The 23,505-nt window shown below is 53.3% G+C and overlaps 1 protein-coding gene across 1 annotated transcript; it reads left to right on the forward strand.

The window, feature by feature from the left end:
* Window positions 1-6,429: 6,429 nt before the first annotated feature.
* PSD4 (pleckstrin and Sec7 domain containing 4) lies at window positions 6,430-23,133 on the forward strand. The gene is made up of 16 exons (XM_052648971.1): window positions 6,430-7,419; window positions 8,522-8,647; window positions 8,946-9,024; window positions 10,205-10,586; window positions 14,298-14,474; window positions 14,899-14,979; window positions 15,124-15,236; window positions 15,390-15,448; window positions 15,615-15,704; window positions 17,378-17,421; window positions 17,779-17,939; window positions 18,973-19,043; window positions 19,136-19,299; window positions 20,283-20,427; window positions 20,677-20,820; window positions 22,876-23,133. Exons 1-16 carry the CDS (start codon window positions 6,445-6,447, stop codon window positions 23,131-23,133), a joined length of 3,069 nt encoding a protein of 1,022 aa, XP_052504931.1. The 5' UTR covers window positions 6,430-6,444.
* Window positions 23,134-23,505: the final 372 nt, after the last annotated feature.

Genomic DNA, 23,505 nt, shown 5'->3' on the forward strand with positions numbered 1-23,505 from the left:
CATGCTGGTCAAAAGAAGTGACCTCACCCCTCAGGCCATCCTGTCCCTTCATTCAACAAGAAGCAATGCGGCAGCGGGGAGGCGCTGTGGGCTGGGAAAGGGAAGGAGAGAGACAGAGACTCAGTCAACTTGCATTTCTAGTGAAGATCATAGACAAGGTGGTTGAATGGGTCCTGAACTTTCTTCCTCTCAGTCCAGCTTCCTCCTCAGAGCCAGGACCCAGATGGATGTTTTGGCTGCTGGACTGGCCTGGTGGGAACCACTTCTGGGAAAGCTCTGCCCTTAGGGTGCTGGGCTTCCTGGGAGTAAGGTGTGATTGGCTCATGGCCAGACTTACCCTTAGGGGAATTTCTTCATGTCATAATGATGCTAAATCTCCTTCTCCAAGCCTCAGTCTCCCTAGTCCTGTAGTGAGGTTGTGAAGAGGGAGCTTTCTGAGGATCCATCTACCCATCCACCTACCCATCCATTCATCCTTCCCTCCTTCCACCCCTCTATCCATTCATCCATTCATCCATCCATCCTTCTGTTCATCCATCATCCCTCTATCCATCCATCATCCATCCCTCCCTCCCTCCCTCCATCCATCTCTCCATCTTTCCTCTTATTTTCTCAAACATTTCTGGAGTGTCACCTCTGAGTCAGGCAGGCCCTGCCCTGGACAGTGGGAGAAACAGGTGAATTCAGGTGACTCCACTTCAGAAGAAATTCATGCTTTGTTCAATCCATGAATACCCAAAGGAATTGGTTTGTGGATGGAAAGAAAGTGCCGCTAAAGGGAGCCACAGACCTGGATCAGACCCCAGCTTCCCCACCCACCAGCTGAGCTACCCGGGCACATTTTTGAAGCTCTCTGAGCCTTGTTGCCTTACGAGTAGAAGGGCAACATCACCACTTGCCTCACCCATGGGGTGATTGGCAGGCCTGAAGTCTGGGCTGTAAAGCACAAGCTAGTTGAGTGACACCCTACTGAGATGGGCGCTCTCAACATGAGTTGAGTTGCCAGATATAATTAATAGAATCCAGAGCTACATTTAAATTTCAGAAAAATGAGTCGATTTTCAGTGTAAATATGTTCCCAATATTGGGCATCTTTTGTTGTGTATTTGCTAAATGTGGCAACTCTGCCTAGAGGTTGTGTGCGCCTATGTGGACCTGCCTGCCTGCCTGGACAGGACACCTGCCACCAGGCTCTTAACCCCAGGTGTCTCGTGAGTGGTCCTGAGCTTCTCTAGTCCACACTAACCCTTAGCTTTGTAACTGCTGTCACTAGAGGATAATGCTGTGCCCGTCACACTTGGCAGCTGGAGCGGGTAAACACAGTTCAATTCAGTTCGGCCAGTCAGTCATGTCCTACTCTTTGCAACCCCACGGACAGCAGCACGCCAGGCCTCCCTGTTCATCGCCAACTCCCAGAGTTTACTCAAACTCATGTTTATTGAGTCGGTGATGCCGTCCAACCATATCATCCTCTCATCCCCTTCTCCCGCCTTCAATCTTTCCCAGCATCAGGGTCTTTTCAAATGAGTCAGTTCTTTGCATCAGGTGGCCAAAGTATTGGAATTTCAGCTTCAGCGTCAGTCCTTCCAATGAATATTCAGGGTTGATTTCCTTTAGGATTGACTGGTTTGATCTCCTTGCAGTCCAAGGGACTCTCAAGAGTCTTCTCCAGCACCACAGTTCAAAGGCATCAGTTCTTTGGTGCTCAGCCTTTTTCTTGTCCAGCTCTCACATCCATACATGACTACTGGAAAAACCATAGCTTTGACTAGATGGACCTTTGTTGGCAAGGTAATGTCTCTGCTTTTTTAATATGCTGTTTAGGTTGGTCATAACTTTCCTTCCAAGGAGTAAGCGTCTTTTAATTTCATGGCTGCAGTCACCATCTGCAGTGATTGTGGAGCCCCCAAAAATAAAGTCTAACACTGTTTCCACTGTTTCCCCATCTATTTGCCATGAAGTGATGGGACCAGATGCCATGATCTTAGTTTTCTGAATGTTGAGTTTTAAGCCAACTTTTCCTTCTCCTCTTTCACTTTCATCAAGATGCTCACACAGTCGGTCACTAAAGTGATTAGGGGTAGCATTTCCGTAGGAGATAGTGATAGCAAGAAACACAAAGAACCTTCTTCTGGGGAGGGGAGGCAAGTGAGAACCAGGTGGGTTGACACGCTAGGAATTACATGATAGAGTAAATGCTCTGAAATACGAGAGAGAGAAGGGGGTGGTGTGCGGGCATACCTCCTTCCCCACCATGTGCTGGATCTATCTGTCTTCCCCCAGACCGCACCGCACCTCCTTCAGGCCCTTCCGTCCTCTCAGGCCCCAGCAATCTGTTCCCTGTGGTCTCTGGAAAGCTGTTATAACTTCTCTGATTTTTCTTTCCCTTTGAGTCCATGGGGAAAAACCCCGTTTCTTCTGGGAAGTCCAGTCCAACCCTCATTTATGTCTAGCACGGTCACTGACATTTACCTGTCTGTCTGCTTTGCTTCATATACAAGTTTATTTATAAGGGCTTCCCTGGTGCCTCAGTGGTAAAGGATCCGCCTGCAAATGCAAGAGACGCCAAGATGCAAGTTCGATCCTTGGGTCAGGAAGATCTCCTGGAGTAGGAAATGGCAACCCATTCCAGTATTCTTGCTGGGAAATCCCATGGACAGAGGAGCCTGGTGGGCTGCAGTCCACAGGCTTACAAAGAGTAGGATACGACTGAGTGACTGAGCACTGTGGCAAAGAGGGACGTGTGGCACTCCTGTCTTATTAAAAATTGCAGGGCACACTTTCCTCCGACCCCCTGCCCATCGTTTCCCATTCCCATGATTGCCATTTGAACTTGGCTGTCAAGCAATTCACTAACAAGAGGAGGGGAGTTCAAGTCATTTAGGCAGAATGCTGTGGTGCCCACAGGGATGCGCTCCTAAGGTCGACAACACATCAGATAGAATGTGTGGAGGAGTGAGGACTGGAGAGGGGGCATCTCAGGAGGGGAGCCTGCTGGACACAAACAGACCAGGTCTTGGCAGGGAGAGATGGTCAAGGGATCTGGGAAGGGAGCTGGGGGTGCCCCGAGTTCAGGTGTCTGTGATGGAGGTGCTTCCCTGCACCTCTGCTCTCTATCTCATAAATGGAGCTACTTCCTGAGTTTCCCATACCGTAAGGGCTGTTTCCCTGGTGGCACAGTAAGGAATTTCCCTACAATGCGGGAGACCCAGGTTTGATCCCTGGGTCAGGAAGATCCCCTGGAGAAGGGAATGGCAACCCACTCCAAAATTCTTGCCTGGAGAATTCCATGGATAGAGGAGCCTGGTGGGCTATAGTCCACGGAGCCATGGGGTTGCAAAGAGTCGGGCCGACTGAGCAATTAACAGTTTCAAGGGCTGTTTCCTTGAGAAGCCTGCAGAGTGTGTGTGTGTGTGTGTGTGTGTGTGTGTGTGTGTGTGTGCATGGGTGGGGGGTGTCTGACCTCTTTATTTATACTTGGTCACTCTCCAGGAAGGCCTAGGGAGGGGAGCTTGGCTCCAGAGGGGTTGCGCAAATATAGATGGTGGGTCCTGACCTCACTCGTTCTCTCCCCCTTGGAGATAGGATCATAGCAGGGCTCTCACCCAGAGAGGGGAAGAGTTGAAAATGGACAGCTGCTTGTGGGGATCAAGGTAGCCAGGGATTGCCCCTGAGGCCAGCCGAGGACTTAAAGAGTAAACCGTACGAGTCCTCAGCCTTTAACCTGGGGAAGGTATGGGGTGGAGAGGAAGATGCTCAAATGATTACTGAAAGTGAAAGTGTTAGTCGCTCAGTCATGTCTGACTCTCTTTGACCCTATGAGCTGTAGCCTGCCAGGCTCTTCTGTCCATAGGATTCTCCAGGGAAGAATATTGGAGTGGGTCGCCATTCCCTTCTCCAGGGGATCTTCCCTCCCCAGGAATCAAACCTGGGTCTCCTGAACTGCAGGCAGAGTCTTTATCATCTGAGCCACCAGGAAAGTCCCAGATGATGACTGAGGCTGAGCTAAAAGAGTTGGAGACCCATAAGAAGAGCAGATTTCAAATTGATTGGATTCAGAGCATCAAATACAAGACTGAAAGTAAGAAGTGGCCTCAGCTCTTGGGAAGTTCCAGTCTACCGGGGAGGCTGGCTGAGAACTCAGTGGTAAATGGGCCCTTCCTGGGGCCTAAAGCTTCAGAATCCCAAGGCCACAGATCGGCAATTACAGATTCTTGCTGTGCTCGCAGTGAGGGATGTGAGGGTTGGGACAGAGGGAGAAATAAAAACCAGAAAAGGATTCTGGTTTTGAGAGACTTTTTGGAGGATGCTCTCAAGGGGAATAAGAAACTGAAATTCACGCTGGTCCTGTCTCGTTTTTCCCTGGCACCTCCTGAAAGAAGGAACAGTACCCAGTTGTGCTTTCTTGGTGACCTTAAACAATAGGAACCCACCCAGCCTTGGTTCCCTGTCTCTGAGACTTCCCCCTTATTGAGTGTCTCCTGGTGGACCATGAAGTAGGTGGACAGTGGGTATTGGGAAATCACACATGGTTGCAAGTCAGGAGCAGGGATATGTGTGTGTTTACTTGTGCCTTTGTTCCCCCCAGATATTTCAAAAAACAGCTTAATGTATATACAGTCCTCCAAGTAGACATATATGAGTGAGGAAAGTAAGGCAAAGGGAAAATGAAAGATGTGACGCGGTCTGGGGTGCATTTATTGTTCTATTTTTATTTATTTGACTGCACCAAGAAATAGTTGCAGCAAATGGGAGCTTTAGTTGCATCTTGTGAACTCTTAGGTGCAGCAAGTGGGATATGGTTCCCTGGCCAGGCATTGAACCCAGGCCCCCTGCATTGGGAGCATGGAGTCTTAGCCACTGGACCACCAGGAAAGTCCCCTGGGGTGCATTTAACCCTGGAAATACGTGCATAGGGCCTGCAGATTTAACCTACACTTCCTGAGGGCCAGTACTGGGAGGGAAATGGGTCCAGTTACGAGTCTCACAGTGTCCACAGGATCAGAACAGGACAGTTGTTCTGAAGCAGTAGCTGCTGCTGCTGCTGCTGCTGCTGCTGCTGCTGCTGCTGCTGCTGCTGCTGCTGCTGCTGCTGCTGCTGAGTTGCTTCAGTTGTGTCCGACTCTGTGTGACCCCATAGACGGCAGCCCACCAGGCTCCCCCATCCCTGGGATTCTCCAGGCAAGAACACTGGAGTGGGTTGCCATTTCCTTCTCCAATGCATGAAAGTGAAAAGTGAAAATGAAGTCATTCAGTCATGTCTGACTCTTAGCGACCCCATGGACTGCAGCCTACCAGGCTCCTCCGTCTATGGGATTTTCCAGGCAAGAGTACTGGAATGAGGTGCCATCGCCTTCTCTGCTAAAGTAGTAGAGCCACTCCCAAAAGCTGTGTAACCTGAAGTCCACATGCAGGGGATGGAGATATGTCTTCTAGAAAATTCCCTGTGAGAATCCTCGGCTGCATACCATTAGGCCCCGTCCAGAGTGCCACTGTGGCTGATGCACTGGGCAGCTCTGAACAGATGTGGTAGAGCCCCAAGGGAACATGGGTGGACATCCCCAGCTTTCTCCACCCACCTCCGCCCCCAGTCACCAAGAAGGCAGTGGTCTCCTCCCCATGCAGCTTGGATCTTCCTGTGGGCTGAAGCCCACGCCACCCTGCCCCGCCCTCCCTGCAGGAGCCCAGGCTGAGCTTAGCTGGTGCTCCTCTTCCTGGTTCCACCTAGGCCAGACTGCATGGCTGTAACTGAGAAGTGGCCGGTTCATTGTTGCAAGGATGCAGGCCCCGAAGGCTGGAGCCTCGGGAAGTGGAAACAAGACTGGCCATGGCCTTTCTCCCATGGCTGCCTGTTTCTCTCTTGAGTCTGTTTCATTCCTTTCACCTCTAGTCCTTGACTGTTTGGCTCCCACATACATTGGTTTCCGTGTCTTCTTTTTTTTTTGGTTTGCCTTTGCTTTCCTGCTAATTGGAGACATTTGTGACTTTTGTTCTTGCTACTAACATTGTCAGCCTCAACATTCTCCAATCCAGGTACCCCAAAGAAGGCTCTGGTGTGCTCAGTTCATCTTTTTCAGCTCAGCCACCGGAGCCACCTTCAGCCAACAGCTGAGTGTCTTTGGGGCAGGTGCCCCCATGGGACAGGCAGTTGCAGTCATGGGTCAGACAGCATGTATGGTACACTCCTCACCCCTGCCTCCGTGTCGAGGGCAGTGGCCCTTGACCTGGGCTGTGAATGTGGCAGGCACTCAAAACCATATGTAACTTGCCATTTGTGTGCTTCCAGGGGCTGACAGCCGAGTGCTAACCTGAGTTTGCTTTGGGTACTTCCAGGGTACATGCGGGGTCCCGGTTGCCCCCCTGGCCAGCGCTTCCTCTAATCCACACTATGGGCTTGTGAAGGTGGATGCTCCTGAAGGCTCTAACGCAGCATATGCTCATTGGATGATGGGCGACGACGGACTCTGTGGCCAGCCCAGACCCGTGGAAATCCTTGACATCTGTTTGGGAGACAACCTGCAGCCCCACTCGGAAGCCCACCTAGGGGAGACCTGTGGCCACCCTGAACCTCTCGAACCTCACGGGGAACAGACCTGGGTCTCTGTCCCTCCTGATGCCGTGAGGCACGATGTTTGTCCCCAGGGCTCCAGCCCAGAGCCCATGCACGTGGGGAGCGGCTCTTCCCAGGAACGGGCAGGACAAAAATCCACCTCCCCCGGGTCTCCCAGGGACAACCAGCCTCCAGGGAGCCCAGGGCAGAGCCAGAGCACGTCCACACAGGTGGTGTTCTGGGCGGGGATCCTGCAGGCCCAGATGTGCGTGCTAGACCTGGAGGAGGAGCTGGAGAAGACAGAAGGGCTCAGAGCTGAGTTGAGATGCTGCATTCCCGCATCCCCTGCTGACCTCCCCACTTTTCCCTCCAGCCCAGTTGGCCCCCAGAACTCGGGCCTCCTCCCCAGCCCACCCCTGGATGCAGATGAGGCCTCGGGGGAAGATAGCAGCGGGCCAGAAGGGGAGACCCAGAACCCAGCATGGCCGAGGGAGGGCACGCTGGACTTGTCTCCTGAGTGGAGTGCCGAGGAGGAGAGCATCTTCTTTGACAACCCACTCTTCCTGGAGAGCCCTTGCTCGGACACCAGTGCATCTGAAACGCACTTTTCCTGGGGCTTCTCGGACTCCTATGTAGATGTGAGGACTGGGCCCCAGAGCCCGCAGACCCTGGAGCCTCCACCCCCAGGAGGCAGAGTGCCCTGGGAGCTGGGCGATGAGCCGGATCTGGGGGAGAGCACAGCAGAGTCCAGCGGGCACACCACCCCTCCATTCCCTGTGCCCACCTACAGGCCACACTCTTTCTCCTGGGTTGTGGTGGACACCCCCGAGGGGGCTCCTGCAGCACCTTCCAGCCAGGAGGAGACCGAGGTAAACTGAGCCCCGAAAACCAACCCTTGGGCTGTGCTTGGGAACATGGACAGAAGGAAGGACCTTCCTCTGCCATCACTGGGCCCAGAACTCTCTTCCTTTTGGTGAGCAACAGAGCAGAAAGGCAGGCCCAGGGTGGCCTTCAGAAGTAGAGGGTATTTTACAGGAGCCGTGATGTCAGCTGAGCACGATGACAATGCTCAGTTGTTAAGCAGATGACATTTGTTAAGGCACAAATGTCTCCATCTCACCAGCTCTAAGGCACTGCGTCTGGACACATTTAGAGGACAAGTAGCTCCTCCCACTGCAGCGTGTTCCAGGCCAGTCTTTAGACTCTGGCCTCCCACCTGGAAGAAGGTCCTAACTGTAACAGGGCAGGGGTCAACCTGCAGGGGTGACCTCTTCTCCGGCTGGGAAGATGTCTCCTCTAAGAGTCCTCTCTGTTTGGGGGAGATTGCAGCATTTTGTTACTTTTAGCATCTTTCATCGAATTCAGTTTCACCAGCTCAGGCCCTCAGGACAATGGCAGAGGTCCTTGATATCAACTAGCACAAGTTACGGGGACAAGTTCTGTGAGCACTTTTTTCCCCCAGGGAGGCCTCTGCTTAAGAGATAAGGAGACTCAAGATGGCAGAGCCAGGCTGTAACGTTCTAATCTCTGTGATCCCAGAGAACAATGGGGAAGAACTCTGACCCCAAGATCTGAGGAACTGTGAACACTGGCAAGGCCTCTCCACCCGCAGGCTGGGGTGGAGTTGGGGGCGGTTGTGGCTCTGTTTTGTGACATGTGTTCTAGGACCTGGTTGCTCCAGGCCCCCCTGAGGTCCTCAGAGGGAGGCCTGGGAGCCCTGTCCTGCGAGCTGGCAGTTTGCTCTTATCTGGGATGACAGAGCCCAGCCCGGTGTCTGGGGGCTGTTGACCTTCCCTCCAGCACAGCCTCTCATTGAGCAGGGCCATGGGAAGCAGGGCCCATTCTGAGCAGACAGAGCAGAGATGACTAGAAATCAGTGAGTAAGGATGAGGCCCTGAGGCCAGAGGGATGTGGGAAAAGCTCTGGAAGCAGTTTCCCTGGGGCAAATCTCTCCTCCTTTTCTTCCTTAAGAGTTCTCTGAGAGACAGCCTTGACCCTGCCTTGCCCGCAGCATCCTGTGTGGACGAAACTCTGAGCTGGGAGACGGAACATGTGGAATATAACAGCAGCCCCGCCACACATCCAGTGCAGCCTTGGGCAAGTCACTTCCCCTCTCTGGGCCTCACCTTTTCCATCTCTAAAGAGGGAACATGAGCCCCGTGATTTCCGGGGCCCAGCACCAGCCCACCTAGGATGTGGGTCCCATCCAGGGTGCCCATAACTGATCTGAGGCCCAGGTCAGGGAGTGTGGTCTGGGATGGGGGAGGACAGCTGGGAGGGAGGGCTCTGTATACTTATAGTCCTGCTTCCCTCCCCATCTTCCCCTTGCTACACTGCTCCCTACACCTCTCAGTGTCTCCAGGCCTCATGGATGTACCTCTATCTTTCTCAACAGGTCGGGCCCAGCACCCAGGGCTGGCCAACCAAGGTCATTCCTTCCTGGCCCCCAGGGCCTCTTAGCTCCCAGGACAGAGGTGAGATCCAGTGTGGAGTCTGGGAAATCAAGTGGCTGAGGGCTTGATCGGGAGTGGGGACAAAGGCCATTCTTGGATCCCAGGGATGTCAGTAAGGAGTCCCCTTGTATTGTATTAGAACCAGACAGACTTGGGGTTAAACTCTGTGTCTGCCTCTGTAACCTCATCAATACAATGGGTTTTAAAATAACCGTCTCTGCTGAAGGGAAGTTGCTGTATAACACAGGGAGCTCAACCCAGTGCTCCATGACAACTAGAGGGACAGCATGGGGTGGGGAGTGGGAGGGAGTTTCAAGAGGGAGGGGACATATGTATACCTACAGCTGATTCATGTTCTTGTATGGCAGAAACCAACACAACATTGTAAAGCAATTGTTCAGTCCCTAAGTTGTGTCTGACTGGGATCCCACGAACTGCAACACGCCAGGCTTCCCTGTCCTTCACTGTCTCCTGGGGTTTGCTCACATTCGTGTGCTCTGAGTCGGTGATGCTTATCTAACCATCTCATCCCCTGCCACCCCCATATATTCCAATTAAAAGTAAATTTAAAAAAGTAAATAATGAAATACTCATCTCTTGGAGTAAATGAAGACTAAAATTTAAAAAAAAATAAAATGCTCATAGAGTAAATGAAGAATAAAAAATTTTTTAATACATAAGTAGAATACCATCTCATGGAGTAAATGATGAAATGATGCAAAAGATCCTGAAGCTGGGAAAGATTGAAGGTAGGAGGAGAAGGGGTTCATAGAGGATGAGTTGGTTGAATGGCATCACCAACTCAATGGACATGAGTCTGAGCAAGCTCTGGGAGACGGTGAAGGACAGGGAAGCCTGGCGTGCTGCCGTCCATGGGGACGCAAAGGGTCAGACACGACCTAACGACTGAACAGCAACAAAACAGCCAGCCTTTCGGATTCCTGGATCTTCATGGTTTAGCAGCCTTGAACCCCTGGTTGCCTTGGGGCTGGAGTTCTCTGCCTGCTGCCCCATGTGTGGGAGGTCACTGCCCCATGACCAGGGACAGAATGTGCAGTTTCAGGGAGGAGCCCGGGGGGGGGGTAGGGGAGGGGGGACCAGCTAGTGATGACAGCCCAGGCTGTTCCCTGGCTCTGCCAGGCCCCTTGGCCTGCAGCCTGCCCCTCACCCCATGCCAGCTTCATTCCATGCTCTTTCTCAGGTGACAGGGATACAGAGTGTGTCCAGGAGTCTGCTCCCTGCACCGTGGCCCCTGGCCACCCCTGGGGGAGCCCAGCCTCTTCACCGGAGCCAAGCAGCCCTGAGTCTGGGGTCAGAGGCCCCGACTCCCTGCCCAGCCCTGTCTCCTCCCGGGAAGGCAGCCTGCGACTGCAGGGCCACCCCCCAGGCAGTGTTCTTCCCAAGTGGACACTAGATGCTCCAAGCCCTTCATTCCTGGAGACAGATGGGGCAGAGCCAGGTTCCCTGGAAAAAGAGGAGGCAGGAGAGACCCCAACCCAAGGGAAGGAAGTAGAGTTAAGCCCCGCCAGGACTGCGGAGGCCGGAGCCAGCCAACCTGACGCTTGCCTGACTTCTGCAAAATCGTAAGTGTCATTCTAACCGCCCTCTGCCTCCTAGTCATATAGGCATTTAAGAATACCCTCTCTGATTCTTCTCCCTTATAGGTTATTACAAAATACTAAGAATAGTTTCCTGTGCTATTACAGTAGGTCCTTATTGGTTATCTTTTATATATAATAGTGTGTATATGTTAATTCCAAACTCCTCATTTATTCTTACCCCTCTTTCCCATTTGGTAACCATGAGTTTTTTTCCACTTCTGTTTTATGAGTAAATTCATTTGTATCTTTTTTTTTTTAGACTTCATATATAAGTTGTAGCATACAATAGTTGTCTGACTTCACTCAGTATGATAATCTCTAGGTCCATCCACGTTGCTGCAAATGGCTTATTTTATTCTTTTGTATGGCTGAGAAATATTCCATTGTGTGTATGTGTATATATGTGTATACCACATCTTTATCCATTCATCAGTGGACATTTAGGTTGCTTCCATGTCTTGGCTATTGTAAATAGTGCTGTGGTGAACATTGGGGTGCATATATCCTTTTGAATTATGGCTTTCTCTAAATGTATGCCTAGGGCTGGGATTGATGGATCATATGGTAGCTCTATATTTAGGTTTTTAAGAAAACTCCATACTGTTCTCCATAGTGGCTGCACCAATTTACATTCCCAGCAACAATGTTGGAGGGTTCCTTTTTCTCCATATCCTCTCCAGCATGTATTGTTTGTAGACTTTTTGATGATGGCCTTTCTGACCTGTGTAGACTTTTTGATGATGGCCTTTCTGACCTGTGTAGACTTTTTGATGATGGCCTTTCTGACCTGTGTGAGGTGACATGAGAAACGCACACTGGGACCTAGCATAGACGTATATAAGCCGGGATTATAGAGTGGAGGGTTTGGAAGCAAAAGAAACCAGAGAGCGGACGGTCGTACTCATAGGGCAGGACTTGCATGTGCCAAGGGACAGCCAGGGAGAAATGTCCACTACCAGACAGCAGGAGACGACCAGGGGCTTGTGCAGTGAACCTGACCAGGACCATGTGTGCAAAAAATGGGGGTCATGCTAGGCAGGTCTGGGAGGAGGGAAGGTCAGAGCTAGTGGTATGGGAATTACATGCTACTGTGAATTTGCAGATGTGACTGGGAGGCCCAGAGTGCTGACTCAGATCTCTCTCCCTCACAGAGTGGCAGGGGGAAGTTTGATGGTACCCAAGGAATGGTGGATCTTGGGGTCCATAGCAGGATTGAATGACCCCAGAACTGTGAGCCGAGGTAGGAATAGGCCACCTGGAAATCCACCTAAATGTCCTCCTGCTCCAAGGATACTGCGTGAAGCCTGTCAGCCTGTAGGATCTCTCCATGGGAAAGGGATTTTGTTGGGCCAAATTGAGGTCAGGTGAAAGAGATCAGGGAACACCAGTAATGGTTTAAGTGTTACACTAACTGGAAGGTGTTACACTGACTGGAAGGTTAACTCTACTCCGATCTGAATGTCATTGAGTGATGATGAACCTCAGGCAATATCAGAAACCAAAGAAGCATCTTTCTTCCACCGCTAGAAATCTACACGGTCTTGGGAGATGTTCAGAGTAATCAGAAGAGTCTCTCAGTATCTAAAAAGAGAGTGTTCATTGTACCAGAAATTAACCTTAATTCAACCCCAAATAAAAGTAAATCTACCTAAAATGCAAGCCATACTTTCATAGTAGATAATGAAAAAGGTTTAACTGATGTTTTAAATATTACAGAAATAAATTTATTTAATCTTATATTTAATGCAATATAGGAAGTTCATTTTCCTAGCCTAATTTGCTGGCCCAGTGAGATGTCATTCATTCATCTTTAACTTTCACAGTGAGGTCATAAGGGTCTATTTATTACTTTATTTTGGGCTTCCCTGGTGGCTCAGATGGTCAAGAATCTGCCTGCAGTGCAGGAGACCCAGGTTCAATCCCTGGGTCGGGAAGATTAATAACAGCTTTATTGAGATATAATTCACATATCATACAATCCATCCATTTAAAGTATACAGTTCCATAACAGATTATATTTGCTTTGTGGGTTTTTTTTTTCCCTCAAAGTGCCTCCCTATCTAGATGTTATTTTAGTAACAACACTAATTGACTAGGTCATGTTGGTAAAAGTATTTGAGGGCTTCTGCAGCTGATTATCCAAGTAGTTCTGTTTACATTTTTTTGGCTGTACCACAAGGCGTGTGTGATATAGTTCCTTGAGCAGGGATTGAACCTGTGCCCTCTGCACTGGAAGTGTGGAGTCTTAACCGATGGACCTCTCAGGAAGTCCCCCAAGTAGTTCTCTTTACTTGTGACAAGCATGTCATTATTTTTACTTCCTCCTCCTCCTCAGTTGTTCATTGGAATAACCCTTCCTGTTCCTGTACTTGTCTCTGGCGTCCCAAGTGACCCCTGGAATCTTCTAGTATTACTTTCATGGACCTCACAACATCCTATGTTTTTTCGGCAAGATTTGTAATGTCACTTTTCAGTTGATTTCCATTATGTTTGCCTTGTTGGATGCAGATGAGCCTCAGGAAGTAGGGAGAAGTTATCAGCAAAGTCACTGACCCAGATGGGGGCAGAGACATATGTTTATGTTACGTGGAGAGGACTACTAAGTCCAGCCAAATTTTTAAGTGGATAGTCCATTGGTGAACACTTTCGTGTTGTGATAAGTTTTGCTTCTCTATGCAACTCCCTAACTATGGTAACCTGGATGACGTGTGTGCACATGTGTTCAGTCACTTAGTCATGTCTGAATCTTTGCAACCCCATAGACTGCAGCCTGCCCAGGTTCCCCTTGTCCATGGGATTTTCTAGGCAAGAATACTGGAGTGGGTTGCCATTTCCTCCTCCAGGAGATCTTCCCGACCCAGGCAGATTTTTTACCACTGAGCCACCTGGGAAGCAACCTGGATGATAATAACAAGGATAGCCCAGTACTTGGTTGCAGTGTTGCAGGGACAATGCAGTAGTTAGATGGAGATTGGTCTTGGTGACTTCTGAGGTTCTGAGTGTTCCCTGAGTCTGCCCAGGGGTCTCCTGGGCCTGGGCACCTTTGTAGGTCCCCATCCAAGCCCCTGCAGTGAGACCCTTCTATATGATAGAGCAGCTGATATAGGAGGGCAAGGGTTTGAAACCACCTCTGTGGCAACCCCAGCTATCACCATCCCTAAAGCCAGTCTAGCTTTCGGTTCTCGCCTCATCCTTGCACCATCCTTGGCTGCAGATCTAGGAGTGAGGCTGGAGCTGGTGGCAGGGAAGGCGGGCAAGGAGGCCTGACGGGGAGGGCAGGAGAGGTGAGGCACACAGGTGGCTGCTGGGGTTTGGGGAGGTAAGCCTATCCCTCCTTGGGTGGATTCAGTACCACAGGGTCTTCAGAGGGCTGCACCTGCCGCCAAGGGGGAGTTAGGCTCAGTGCATCCCTGTGCTTTACCTGAGAATCCGCTGGCACCAAGCTCGGCTCCAGCCCCTGCTAGTGCTGTGGATACTGCCCACACTGGGCCCTCCTGGTGCCCAGGTCAGGTCAGGCGGGCTGTGACCCAGACTCTTCCCTGAGGGTAGAAGGTAGCCCCAGCTCCCGCCCTGAGCATGGACTCTGAGCATTACTGCCCCCTACTGCCCCAACTGACGTCAAGGACACCTGACCCAGAAGCCCTTTGTCTCCATCCCAAATGGGAGCCTGAGGACACTCATGGACTTTTACAGGCTTCCTGGGAGCCCTATGCCCCAAGTGCAACCCCCAGAGGAAGGCCAGAGGCCCCCGGCTGGAGACAGGCTGGCGAATGGCGTCAGGACTGACAAGGTGGCCTGGAACTTGGCCTCTCGCCTCTATCACCTGGAGGGCTTCCGGAAGTCTGAAGTGGCCGCCTACCTGAGGAAGAAGTAAGGGGCTTTGAACTCAAGCAAGGCTGGATGTCTAGTCAGGATGGGGAGGACCACTGATGGGCCATCCTTGCTGCCTGTGTCCCCCCACCACTGACCTCTCATGCCTTCACTCCTGCCCTGTCCGCTGCACCCTTCTCCCTTCACCCCCAGACCCTTGCTGTGCCTGTCTCTTTCTCTTAGTCACATTGGACCACCCTCAGTCCCTGCCTAGAGCTGCCAGACCTGGCCACCTGCCTCCCCTACCCCAACCCCATGTCCCTACCGCTCAGCGCCAATGGGGTCCCAGGGGCTGCCAGTGCCCTCTGGGGCCCCAGGGTCCACCCTGGCTGTGCCTTTCCTTTGATCGCACCCCCAGCCCCTGTCAGGCCCCAGGAGGCCCGCCGGTCCCTGCCCAGGCTTCATCCCCACTTTCCTTCTGCAGCAATGACTTCAGCAGGGCCGTGGCTGAGGCATACCTGTCCTTCTTCCAGTTCGGAGGCCAGAGCCTGGACCGTGCACTTCGGTAACACCTGGGGGCCTTCTCTGGGGAGGAGGGATGGCCGGCGGGGCGGGGGACAGGGGGAAAGCACCACCAGCAGAAGCTGGATTCTGGCTGGCCCCGAGCTCAGGCTGCTGGGCCCTGCCTGGACACGGGCCCTCCTTCCAGGGGTTTCCTCCAGGCCCTGGTGCTCAGTGGGGAGACCCAGGAACGAGAGCGGATCCTCTACCAGTTCTCCAAGCGCTTCCATCACTGCAACCCTGGGCTTTTCTCCTCAGTAGGTAGGGAGGGGCCGGTTCACTGGGTGGTGACTGGTGAGAGTGTGCTGGGGGGCCGTGGGGGCCCAGAAGCACTGGGGAGGTCCCCCCACCCAGGGTAGACAGAGGCAATGCAGGAGTCCCAGCTCCAACGGCCTTTTCTCTCCGCGGGGGCAGATTGTGTGCACACCTTGACCTGCGCCATCATGCTCCTTAACACGGACCTGCATGGACAGGTGAGAGCCTATGGGGGTCTTGGGAGAGGGGAACCATGACCAAGGCCTGGGATGGGGTCACGGAGGGCCCTGGGGGAGGGGAGGTTCAGGGTGGCCAGCCAGGGGTCTTGCTGCTGGAGTGGGACTTGTGTGCCAGCTGCCCCCCTCTCCACATTTCTGGCCACAGAACATTGGGAAGAGCATGAGCTGCCAGGAATTCATAACCAACCTGAACGGCCTGCGGGATGGCGGAAACTTCCCCAAAGAACTGCTCAAGGTATGGCACGGGGTCCACGTGGGGCCTGGAGCCTCAGCTCACTGTCCCAAGGGGAACATGAGCTCGGGCCTGGCTCTGCCAAGACATCCTTGAGACAACAGGCCTTTTTAAAAACATAATTTCTTGTTTATTTATTTGACTGTCCTGGATCTTTGTCACCAATAAGCAACATCTTCTAGTTGTGGCATGTGGGATCTAGTTCCCTGACCAGGAATCGAACCTGTCCCCCCTGCAATGGGAGCATGGAGTCTTAACCACTGGACTGCCAGGGAAATCCCAGAACAGGCCTTCTTTACTGAAGGGAACTAAAAGTGATACTGCCAAGCCTGCGGCATCAGTGTCCCGTTGAAATGTATCAGCTTGTGTGAATTCACATCCCCCTGGCCTAGATCCACTGAATCAAATCTCGGGCTGGGCCCCTACATTGTTCCGTTATGCCTCTGGGTGACTCTTAGGCCTGTGAGGTCTGAGAAGCACTGGTTTTTCGGTCCTTGGTGTAAAGCTTCACGTGGTGAAAGTCTGGAGCTACGATTCAGGAGCCAGAGGTTGCAGGGTTTGAATTCTAGCCTTGGGCAGCTTACACTTTGGCCAAGGCAAGTTCTCCCAGGGTGAGTGACCATTTTGCAGGGTTGTTACCATGATGAAATTAAGGTAGTCAAGTGCTTAGTCCAGGGCCTGGCACACAGGCTGCTTTTATAAGCAGTCACAGTATTTATTCTCCTGTCTATTCAGCAAACATTAACTGAACACTTAGTATCTGCATGGCACCACCGCTAGGTGTGGCCAGAGCTCCAGAAGCCAGCCAGCCAGCCCCGTGAACATGCATACTCTCAGTCATGTCATTTCAAAGTCATGGCATCTCATTTATTCATTCACTCACCAAATGCTGACTGCTCTGTAGTGAGCCATTCCTACTGCCTCAGATCCCTCTGGGCAGGATGGTATGTGGGTGATTCATTTCCCCTTCAGGGAACTAGTTCAGGCCTTACTAAGTTCAAGGAAAGGGCTTCCCTACTGGCTCAGATGGTAAAGAATCCACCTGCAATGCAGGAGACCTGGGTTTAATCGTTGGGTTGGGAAGCTCTCCTGGAGAGGAAATGGCTACCTGCTCTAGTATTGTTGCCTGGCAAATCTTACGGACAGAGGAGCTTGGCAGGCTATGGGCTTGTCTGATGACTCAGACAGTAAAGAATCTGCCTGCAATGCGGGAGACCTGGGTTTGATCCCTGGGTTTGGAAGGTCCCCTGGAGAAGGGCATAGTAACGCACTCCAGTATTGCTTGGAGAATCCCCATGGACAAAGGGGCCTGGCGGGCTACATTCCATCAGGTCGCAAAGAGTCGGACCCGACTGAGCAACTAAGCACACACACACAGCGGGCTGGAGTCCTTGGAGTCACAAAGAGTTGGTCACACTGAGCACAAACAAAAGCTCAAGGAAGGACAGGGATTGGTTTGTTCACCCTTGTGTCTCCAGCCCCCAGCACAGTGCCCGGCACATGGCTGATGCCTGATAAATTGTTGCCTGCGTGCATGGATCCATGGGTTGCTTGCTGCCCAGGGCAGAAGGGCAGCAACACTGGGATGGAGGTGGCAGCATGCCCGTCCTACCTCTGCCAGAGTAGGGGCCCCCTGGCCTGAGGCTCTCCGGCCCAGCTGTGTGTTTCTGTTCCAGGCCCTCTACTGGTCTATCCGAAGTGAGAAACTCGAGTGGGCCGTGTAAGTGAGACCCATCTTCCCTTCCCACCCTCTCCCCTGTTCGCCCTCCTCCCGCCCAGCCCAATGGGAGAGTTCAGGGTCCCAGACAGTGCTCCCCTCTGCATGGGTGGAGTCAGAGGCAGGGCATCAGGCTGGTCTCAGAGAGGATGCAGGGGGGCATGCAACACCTGGAGGAGCCAGAGGCCATGAGGGCATGGGGATGAGAGGAACTGATGGGCTGACCTTGAAGGAGGGCTTCTTTTAGGGGTCCTGAGGTGTGGCTGCCCAGCAAGAGAGAGGGTGGGGTCCTGAGGCAGGGGTGCCTCCTGGTGGCCTCTGCCCATTCAAGCAACCCCAGCCCGATTCTTTGATGCCCAGGGATGAAGAAGACACAGCCAGGCCCGAGAAGGCCCGGCCGTCTCCGCCGGCTGGCAAGATGAGCAACCCTTTCCTTCAGCTGGTCCAGGACCCCACGGTGCCCACCTACAAGCAGGGCTTCCTGGCCCGGAAGATGCACCAGGATGCGGATGGCAAGAAGAGTGAGTGTCTGCCTACTGTCGTGTATCTGTCTACCAGTGTGTGCAGAGCGCCCTGCCCAGGAACACGATGTCCTGAGCCGATGTGTGTGTGGGTGTGCAGAGAGATGGCATGGGTGGAGGATGGGCAGCCCATGGTCCTTCCTCAGTAGTGACTGTAAGCTCGGGGCTGGGGTGGGGGAGGTGATGCAGAGACAAGACAAACCTAGGGATCCCCCGCCCCCTGGGCCTCTGTGCTAAGGTAGGAATTAGACAAACAAGGCAGTGTCTTGGATAAACAGAAGAGCTAGCTGCATAGTGCAGGGAGGTCTCGATCGGGTATGGGGTGTGGAGGAGGGTGAGGCTTCTGTTTTTGTTTGGGGGTAGAATGCAGGAGCCCGGATAGTTAAGGTTTCTGGGACATGATGGTCTCTGAGCTGAACCTTGGAGGAAAAGAGGGTCTCGTTATTTGCAGAAAGATCCCCACCAGGAAAAGAGCACAGGGTGGGGTGTGAGAGAAAAGACGGCGCGAGGTGCACTGGGCTTCATCCTGCAGACCATTGAGGGCTCTGGAGCAGGAAGCCACATGACCAGAGCAGGAATGGGGTCCCAGATGGATGGGGCTGTGGTGACCAGCTAGGGGACTGGCATTTGGTCGTGAGAAGCCACATGAGCAAGGCCAAGAGGTGACCATGGGGAAGCAGGCCTTCAGCCCTAGCTTCTGAGCCCCTGTCCCATCCTCTGGATGGGACTAGAAAGAGGTCCCAGAAGAGCTGTGCTTGTGGGTGGGCGTGTTTGAGGGGAGCTGGACTGGATAAGCACCTACTTGTGTTATTGTTCGTAAGTAGCTCTGTTTCGGTATCTAAGCGTGATTGCCCGTGTGTGTGAGACACAGTACTGCCTGCTTGTGATCGGTTGTGTTTTGTTGTGTTGGTGTGCTTCTGTGTGTTTCTGTGCACCTGGGGAGGGACTGGAGGTGGTGAGATGGTGTGCCTCTGAGGGTCTGGATGTGGTGGGGGGGATCATCACCCACCTTCGTGTTCTGCTTCCCGGGTAGCGCCATGGGGTAAGCGCGGCTGGAAGATGCTCCACACCTTACTTCGAGGGATGGTCCTCTACTTCCTGAAGGTAAGGCAGGTGTCCTCACCCCTGATGGGCAGTGTAGGAGGGTGGGCAGCTGATGGAAACCTCTTTTCTGAGCCTCTGTTGCCCTGTGGCAGGGAGAGGACCACGGCCTTGATGGGGAGAGTTTGGTGGGGCAGATGGTGGATGAGCCGGTGGGGGTGCACCACTCACTGGCCACCCCCGCCACCCACTACACCAAAAAGCCACATGTCTTCCAGCTGCGCACGGCCGACTGGCGCCTCTACCTCTTCCAGGCACCGTAAGTCGGGGGCGGGGATGGGCGATAGCAAGGCCCCAGCTTTCCTCCTGTGAACCTCTCATCCTCTGACGGGTGCTGGCCCCACCCTGGAGGGAGGTGCAGGCTTGACCTGAGATGTGTCACTGGTGGGTCCGAAACACATGAAGGGTGGGGAGTGGGGAACTTCCAGCTTCCATCCCCCGCCCTAAGCCCATTTTATCCCTGGGACCGCCTCTTCCTTGAAAGTTGGACTAAGCCTCCCAGTTCCAGAGGATTCCAGGAAGCTACGAACACTTGATCATTTTTTGGCGTTTGATATAAACTATTGGGCTTCCCTGCGGAGAAGGCAATGGCACCCCACTCCAGTACTCCTGCCTGGAAAATCCCATGGACGGAGGAGCCTGGTAGGCTGCATCCATGGGGTCGCTAAGAGTCGGACATGACTGAGCGACTTCACTTTCACTTTTCACTTTCATGCATTGGAGAAGGAAATGGCAACCCACTCCACTGTTCTTGCCTGGAGATTCCTAGGGACGGGGGAGCCTGGTGGGCTGCTGTCCATGGGGTCGCACAGAGTTGGACACGACTGATGTGACTCAGCAGCAGCAGCAGCAGGGCTTCTCTGGTGGCTCAGTGGAAAAGGACCCACCTGCCAATGCAGGAGACTTGGGTTCGATCCCTGGGTCGGGAAGAGCTCCTGGAGAAGGGCATGGCAACCCACTCCAGTATTCTTGCCTGGAGAATCTCATGGACAGAGGAGCCTGGCAGGCTACAGTCCTTGGGGTCCCAGAGTTGGACACGACTAACTAAACATAAACTCTATTGCTTTCCCAGATTTGCCTCTGTTGGGTGAGAAAAACCACCAGCTGGGGGCAACCACCTCAGCTAGTGGCAGGACTTCTGGCTTTTGTAGCCAGGTGCCTGTGCTGACCACCAGAGGCTGGAGGGCGGGGATAGGCTAGCACTCTGTGGTCCAAGGCACAGACCGTTCTCTCTGCCCACAGCACTGCCCAGGAGATGACTTCCTGGATCTCGCGCATCAACCTAGCCGCCGCCACGCACTCAGCTCCGCCTTTCCCTGCCGCGGTGGGCTCCCAGCGCAAATTCGTCCGGCCCATCCTGCCTGTGGGCCCAACCCAGGGCTCCTTGGTAAGACCTGATCCTGAGGGAGGAGCGGGATGTGGTGGTGGGATACACCCTGGAGGACTAGAAGGGAGATGAGTGGCTGTGCACCTGGCCTAGGAGAAGTGGGGGACAGGGGCTGGACTGAACATCTGGGCCCCTGGGTCAGGATGGAGCTGTACTCCTGGGCTCAGGAACAGAGAGGGGAGGTCTTGGGATGGTGGGGACAGAGAGGGAGGGCTTGAAACAGCTCCCCGCACCGCCTCCCGCTCCCAGGAGGAGCAGCATCGATCCCACGAGAACTGCCTGGATGCTGCTTCTGACGACCTGCTGGATCTACAGAGGAACTTACCCGAGCGGCGAGGCCGCAGCCGCGAGCTGGAAGACTACCGCGTGCGGAAGGAGTACTTGGAGTACGAGGTGAGGTTGCCGTCTCGCCCTCTGCCTGGACCCTCTGCCGCCCTCCCATGGCCGTGGCTGTCCCTGCAGGCTTGGCTCCCAGCCGCTCAGGGCAGGGGGAGGGGCTTGCGTGAGAACTCCAGCCCTGTGTGAACGGTCTACACACACGAATGTGTGCACACACCTGCACAAGTGAGTGTGTCTGTGTGCTCTCAGGCCACTTCACCTCTTGTCCTTGGAACACAGCAGCTGCTTGTCTGGCAACACTCGTGTGTGTGCGTGTGTGTGTGTGTGTGTGTGTGTGTGTGTGTGTGTGTGTGTGTGTGTTGCTCAGTCTTGCCCCCCAGCCAGGCTCCCTTGTCCATGAGATTTCCAGGCAAGGATACTGGAGTAGGTTGCCATTCCCCTCTCCAGGGGATCTTGCCAACCCAGGGATCAAGTCCAGGTCCCTTGCTTTGCAGAAAGATTCTTTACCATCTGAGCCACCTGGGAAGCCCAATTATTATATATATACACTATATATACGTGTATATGTGTGTGTGTGTGTGTGTGTGTGTATAATTTTCTTGGCCACACATTTTGGCACATGGGAGCTTAGTTCCTGACCAGGGATCCAACCCATGACCCCCGCATTGGGAGTGCTGAGTCTTAACCACTGGACTGCCAGGGAAGTCTTGGAAAAACTATTTTAACAGAATTATTTCCCCTCATACCTACCTAGTACTATTATAATAGTATTTCTAAAGCTTGTTGCATGGATTGTCTTATTTAGTCATCCAGCTGCTCTGGGGTAAGGACACTAATCCTCATTTTACAGATGAGGAAACTGAGGCACAGAGAGATTAAACTTGTTCACACCTGATATACTTTCATGAGACCTGATCACATCCATGCCTCATTTATGGCTGTAACTAAGGAATGATCTTTATTAGCTCTCTGATTGATGCTGAAATATTTTCCTCACCCCACCCCCAATCCTGCCCCCAAATTCAGCAGGAGAGTGGGTGAGGGGCAGTGTGACAAGAGAGGAGGGCAGAGGCCACCCAGGGGCAGAGAGGGGAGAGGGGAGCAAGCGTCATTGTCACCTCCTGTCTGTGCCCATCAGCCGTGCACTATCCTCACCCTCCTTTTCTAGCTCTTCCTCTTGGGGCATTGGCTGTATCCATGGCCATGAGCATGCCACTTCACCAGGGTCCCAGGGGTGGCTGATAGGATCCAGCCCTGCCTGCAGCACTCCAGCCATTCCCCACTGCTGACCAACCTTTCGCTGGGACCTTTAGCAAGGCCTTGACCCTCCCTGGTGGGCTTACCTGGTAGCTCAGATGGTAAAGAACCTGCCAGCAATGCAGGAGAACCTCGGTTAAGTCCCTGGGGCAGAAAGATCGCCTGGAGAAAGAAATGACAGCCCACTCCAGTATTCTTGCCTGGAGAATCTTATGGACAGAGGAGCCTGGCGGGCTACAGTCCATGGGGTCGCAGAGTCAGACACGACTGAGCGACTAACACTGACCCTCCCTCTTTATAAAGCACAGCGATGACTCCCACCCAGCCTCGCAGGGCGTGGATGAGGACCCAGTGGGTGGGAAAGCACTGAGCAAACTGGGAACTGTGTCTGAAGGATGCTAGTTACGGGGCCGAGCAGTGTTAAGCAGATGAGGGTAGTTAGCGCCATGCTCTCCAGATGCCAGTTGTTAAAATGCTGTTCAGACTCAATGAGGGCTGCGTACAGATGTGTGCTGTTTGAGTGCAGTGCTGCACAGATCTCTAGCCTAGTAGCTTATGGATCTTTTAGTGTCTTAGCGACGTAACGTGCTCCAGAGATGTTAGTTACAGCACCAGGCAGTGTTGGCGGTATCGAACAGGGCCAGGCTGATGGGTGTAACTCTAAGACACCTGGGGAAGGGCAGAATCTGCAGAGATCGTTGTTCAGGTGAATGCTAGCTGTTGGCCCAGCCCTTTTTCTGAAGTCTCTGTCCTTGTAGCATCAGTGTTATCTGTCTGTCCCTCGCCATCCCAGCCCCCTCCTGACCTGGAACTGGGGTGTTGCTGAAGCAGTGGGACCCATATGTGTTCCAGAAAACCCGCTATGAGACCTACCTGCAGCTGCTTGTGGCCCGTCTGCACTGCCCGTCAGAAGACCTGGACCTGTGGGAAGAGCAGCTGGGGAGGGAAGCTGGAGGCCTGCAGGAGCCCAAGCCCAGCCTAAAGAAGTCCCATTCCAGCCCATCGCTGCACCAGGATGAGGCCCCCACCACGGCCAAGGTCAAGCGCAACATCTCAGAGCGCAGAACCTACCGGAAGATCATCCCCAAACGGAACCGCAATCAACTGTGAAGCCGGGATCACCTCACCAACTACCCCCAGTGGCCTGGGCCTGTGGTGGATTTGGGATGAAACTCTAGGAAGAGCCTTATGTTAGCGGGTCCGTGCTGAGGATGGGGCCCCGCCTCTTCCCCATGGAAGGATACCCTAGTGTGGTCCCCCCTTCCCTCCCTCACTCACCACACTGGAGTTCTCCTGATACTGTTGCCCCCACCCTGGCTCCTCCCAAGGGAGGACAGAGGTCAAAGACTTGACTCAGCTCTCACAGTTCGTCCCATTCCACCCTCCATCCCTCCAGAAGCCACAGAGGACACCTTTTCTGGACCTGGGGAGTTGCTCAGCCCTCTGTCTGAGTGTCAGAGGCTCTGCGAGCTCCCCCATCCT

This window comes from Budorcas taxicolor, chromosome 11, assembly GCF_023091745.1.
Source record: "Budorcas taxicolor isolate Tak-1 chromosome 11, Takin1.1, whole genome shotgun sequence".
In the NCBI taxonomy this organism is placed as follows: Eukaryota; Metazoa; Chordata; class Mammalia; order Artiodactyla; family Bovidae; genus Budorcas; species Budorcas taxicolor.